The sequence below is a fragment of the Diaphorina citri genome, unplaced genomic scaffold, assembly GCF_000475195.1.
Source record: "Diaphorina citri unplaced genomic scaffold, Diaci psyllid genome assembly version 1.1 scaffold5213, whole genome shotgun sequence".
Lineage (NCBI taxonomy): Eukaryota > Metazoa > Arthropoda > Insecta > Hemiptera > Psyllidae > Diaphorina > Diaphorina citri.
In genome coordinates this window covers 3,461-8,446 of record NW_007382589.1, presented here as the reverse complement: position 1 = coordinate 8,446, position 4,986 = coordinate 3,461, and the positions used below count along the sequence as shown (strand labels likewise).

At 35.4% G+C, this 4,986-nt stretch overlaps 1 protein-coding gene across 1 annotated transcript; it reads left to right on the top strand.

The window, feature by feature from the left end:
- Positions 1–598: 598 nt before the first annotated feature.
- LOC103521419 (LIM domain-containing protein jub-like) lies at positions 599–2,437 on the top strand (the record flags this gene model as incomplete). Its single annotated transcript, XM_008486529.3, has 3 exons — positions 599–685; positions 1,169–1,348; positions 1,711–2,437. Coding segments are annotated over 3 exons (300 nt in total), but the record flags the coding sequence as incomplete, so codon positions are not given.
- Positions 2,438–4,986: the final 2,549 nt, after the last annotated feature.

Sequence of the window (4,986 nt, the reverse complement as noted above, 5' to 3'; positions counted from 1 at the left end):
ACATTGTTAATCAGGTACCTACTTGTAATGTTATTGAATCATTCAGTAATAAAGTGACTAATAAAATGATCACGAGATGAATAGAGTTATATATGAATAATTGCAAAAATATCAGTGCTGTGGGAGAGAGAAACAAAGAGGTTTTGTTAGGTCCCCATATTAGGCTCAATCGCTCAATATTACAAGTGCGTACGTTTGAAGGACTCAGAAGTGGACTGGTACGTTTTAAGGACTCATATCCATTCACTATGTAGAGGGGCACATATCTACTATTAATTATTTGTACCTTTTGTACCAAAACGTACCCAAATTTTGTATATACTACAAATGCCATATCGGTCTATGATTTTTGAACACCTACTAAAATCCAAGCACACAGAAAAAAAAACTTCTTTCCACCGGGAATTGAACTCGGGACCTTCGACACAACTTGTAAGGCTAATATCCACTCGGCCACGGATGTTACTCCCCATCTTCCTAATCAAATTATAGGTGCTTTATTCCACATTGCTAAGTAGGTAGGTGTTAGGTATAGATACCTAGATCTATGTTGTATTGTGTTTGTTTCTAGTTTATTGAATTTCATTGAGATTGACAGTGGGTCAATGTGAATTTTTGCATCACTTGGCCCAAGTGTGCTGCTTGTGGCAAGGGGATCACGCCTGTGGAGGGCACAGAAGAAACGGTGAGTAATAAAACGTATTTTTTAATTAGATTGACTTTATCATGGACGTATTTTTTTTGTAATCCAACGAATCCGGATTCGATGGATTCCAGATTCGTAGAAGCTCAACTTATCCTTTGGGGCTATTTGCCTCTACACCTAAGCCTCGGTTGGGCTTTTTGTGTATGAGTGTATGGATGGATTCCAGAATCTGGATCCTTTGGATTCCTTCTCACTTTTCATACAAAGAGATATTTTTTTTACCTCTTTGGAATCCCCAATTCCCCATCAAACAGGTACTATAATAGTTATTGATATGTCACGTCACGTGATAGTAGTGTGGCTGGCCTGAACGGACTTACCTACAATATATGGGAAAACTCTACATATTCCTGACTCCCCATGACTTCACGTGACGTGATGGTAGTGTGTTGCTACCTTTAATGTCTGGGGCGTTCTCTACCACCTAACCCTTAGCTCTAATACTATATGGTTGTGTTGCAGGTTCGTGTCGTATCCATGGATAAAGATTTCCACGTGGATTGTTACATGTGCGAGGATTGTGGTCTGCAGCTAACAGACGAGCCTGATAAGAGATGTTATCCACTACAGGGCAGACTTATGTGCCGTGCCTGTCATCTGTCACATCTCAGTAGACATCATCAGTCACCCACGGATCTACAGGTAACGATAACGGAAGAAATCTGACCGATAAACAGTAACTGATGCAATTCACAAGGTTTGGTTGTAGCCAGCCTTGTTAGCTTGGTTGGTAGCGCGTCTGCCTTGTAAGCGGTAGGCCGCGGGTCCGATTCCCGCTCGTTGCGGATTTTATCCTGAACGGATAATGCTCGTTCTCGGAATGGCTGGTTTTCTCCTTTCCTGTCTTCCTTCTCTCTGTCATCACCTTTCGACCATATATTCTGCAATCACCATTCTGCTACAGCTGAAGCTGCTGCAAAAACAACATGTAGAAAGCCCTTTGTCCTGTGTAAGTTCTACAGTTCAATGGCCCACTAATTATTTTTACTTTTGTTTTATTTCAGAGTGTATCAGCAAGTTATCAATACATGGGATAAGGATAAACTCGAGACCTCTGTTGATATTAAAAGTCTGGTACACCCCAAGATCTGCTGATTGGGAGAAAAATCGTACTGAGGAAAACTGTGCGATTTACAGTTCGATCTGAATCGTAGCCAAGATTAAGAGGATCGAATTTAATTCCTAGATACCATGAGACTAGACTACATTCCTAAAATCCGTAGGAAAAGCTCTATAATCCATTATCATCAGATCATACTAACTCGCACACTTTGATACTTTAAACTTCAAGTTTACTTCTCTAGCTCGTTTGAGCACTGATCGGAGTTTTCATGTTCCTTTTGTGTGCGAAATCCGTGATTGATAGATTTCTAGAAAACAAGTCATTCCAAATATTAATAAAAATAATTAAGAAATAAAAATGCTCTTCCTTTGTTTGACCCTAGCTTTGGGTCATGCTCATGCTTTGTTTGACCAAAACTTTAGGTCATTTTTTGTCAATATATGCCACTTATGCGTACATAAATACCTAATTACTTTCTTTCTATTACTAAAGTATAGCGAAGCTAGACTAATTAATTATTTCTAAAGTCTGCTAATCTATATGAATACATTAGGTTAATAAAATACAAATATTTTAGCAAATTTTATTTTCACCATTTCTTAACGCCAACACCTTTCACGTATACTTGTTTTACTTTTACATTATTCCATTAAAGTATACGACGCCGATACAAGTAGCTATACCATAGTATATATAGAGAGTATTGTTTTCGTATTGAATTTTCACTTTTTTCTAAAGCTGGCCATTGGCGATCGATCCAACAATCCAAATGGAGTGATAGCACACCAACAGCCCAACGTGACGTGAATATAGAAACGCGTTTTTTTTTTTTTTTTTTTTTTTTACTTTCCTATTATTAATTTAATGAGCCTTTGTGGATTTCCAACCATTCCAAAATCCATCACCTCACTTCAACTTCTTGTCAATGGGGAAACCTGATCGAGAGAGAAAATCCAAATAACGTCTTCCATCTGGAACGAGTCGTCAATGAACCAGCTTTAAACCGTACTTGATGTTCTGTCCATCTCACTGTTTTTTCACAACTATACCACCTGAGGCCATTTTTTTCTTTAGGTAGCTGAGAAGCCCAACCAAGTTCCTGGGCGATTTCGGCAAAGTCTGGTCACGCTTTTCCTACTTTGGGGTTACCGTCAGCGCAATATTTTGAAGCAATAATTGCTCCCAAAGGAGTTCCTTTTGAAAATTATTAAAGAGCTTGAATAATAAACCTAAGCCTGAGATCAGTCGCTATGTTGATTTTTTCACAAGAAATCTCATTGTGCGCAACTTTTAGCACTATCGATCGACAGTTAAGCTAAGGGGTTCGATAACCCACCTGTGCAATTAATAATAAAATTATTGTAGTGTTTTTACATTGGTAACGTAAGCCTAAGATGCTATATGCTTTAGAGCTGAACTTGAGATTTTATCCCATCAATTTTGTTCCCGTAGCCTAATTTATTTTACTTTAAATTAACTCCTTTAACAAGATAAATGTTTCTAATGTTGTATTTACGTTAATGTAATATAATATTTTACAAAAAATAAAAACAATCGCTATTAAATTGATATTTATTGTTTTTTTTTTTTTTTTTTTTTACATTCTATTACTGAAAATGTACTTTCCCGTACCTACGAGTACCATCTATACACCTGTAGGTATTGTTGAATTTATGTGGCACTTTTGTAGGATATTCATTTACCTGTACCTTTCAAGGTGTGTCCAAACATAGTTGACCGGCTGTCGATCGACTAGGTGAATCTATGTTATCAAGGCAGTGTGGACGGTCCAGTCAACATCGATCATGGCCGATCGACCATGTGTGGACACACATTTAAAATACCTGAGTAATTGAGTATACATACCTGTACTATTGAACTTGTTGAACAAATGTTTCACCTTATAGGATATTAATTTACCTTTTAAGCTACATCCGTTTCAGGCATTTACGAAAGCTTCGCTTGTAGGTTACCCATCGTAAAATAAATAACGCATTAAGGTAAAACACCTACTCACCGTCTTCGTACCGAAAATCGGCATTTTTTTTATTTAAGCGCCAAAAATAAGGAAACGTGCCATTTTTGAGAACCCCTGATAATTTTAAATGATTTTTCAGACGATTTGTGTTTAACTTCTCATACATCAAAATCAGCTGATGTTTGTAAACATTGAAAAAAATCAGTTTGAAAATTGTGCTTCGAGAGGAACCTACGTTTTTTCACAATTGTCTGTTTTTTCCCTTAAGAAACTGAGTTTCGTAGCTAAGGTTTGTAGACTGTGTATTGAGTTTTCAAGTGACTTTTTCATTTTTTCTGGACTTAAAACATAATTCTCAATAGATTCAAATGCATTGCAATAATTTTATGTGAATACTTTTTAAATAAATGGTAAAAAAAAGGTGCAGTGTCGGAATTCCGAACGGTGTAGAAATAATCGTCCCGGGTAACAAGTATTTCACATGAATGTTTTCTCAAATGTACCATTGTTCGAATTTCTTTTTATTTAACCATCTTATTTAATCTTTTTTGGTTTAAAATCATAAAATAGTGGTGAGTAATTAATGAATAATTGGTATCTAATTAGGTACTTTGTTTAATTCTTAGATTTAAAATGGCAAAAGTCAAGAGGAAGTCAAAAGCTAGAGAAATCACTCCAAACCTACTTTTTCTTTTTTTAGTAGAAAATTCTTTCTACTTAAGTAATGGAAAATGTAAAAAAAAATATTAGATTGAAAAAGACTGAAGGTAGGTAGGTAGGTACATAGGTACTTAAGGGTAGTAGGTATTAAAGAAAAAAATGTAGATTAGAAACTGATGATTTTCCAAAGTTTTAAGCCTGAGATTGCACTTTCTTTTTGGAAAAAAAGGTCTAAAATACTACCTACCCTCAGTAATCTAGAAAGAAATTCGAGTACAATAATGTAGTTACCTACTTACTTACCTACCTACATACTGTTCAAGTACCTTTTTATCTAATTTTACATTTAAGATTATTTTAGTGTGCATACTTAGGTATCTTTTACCTGCTACTTACATGATAGGTAGGTATTATTATTTTTCAGGAGTAGGAAGCTAATTTAAATATTGACAGTAAACAATAGTATGTAAAGATGAGAATAAAAGTAATGATAATGATAAGAATGGATAGTATATAATAATATTTAAAATAATAGAAAGTTAAAAACATTGGATCTTGCTTTAAAAATATCATTCTATG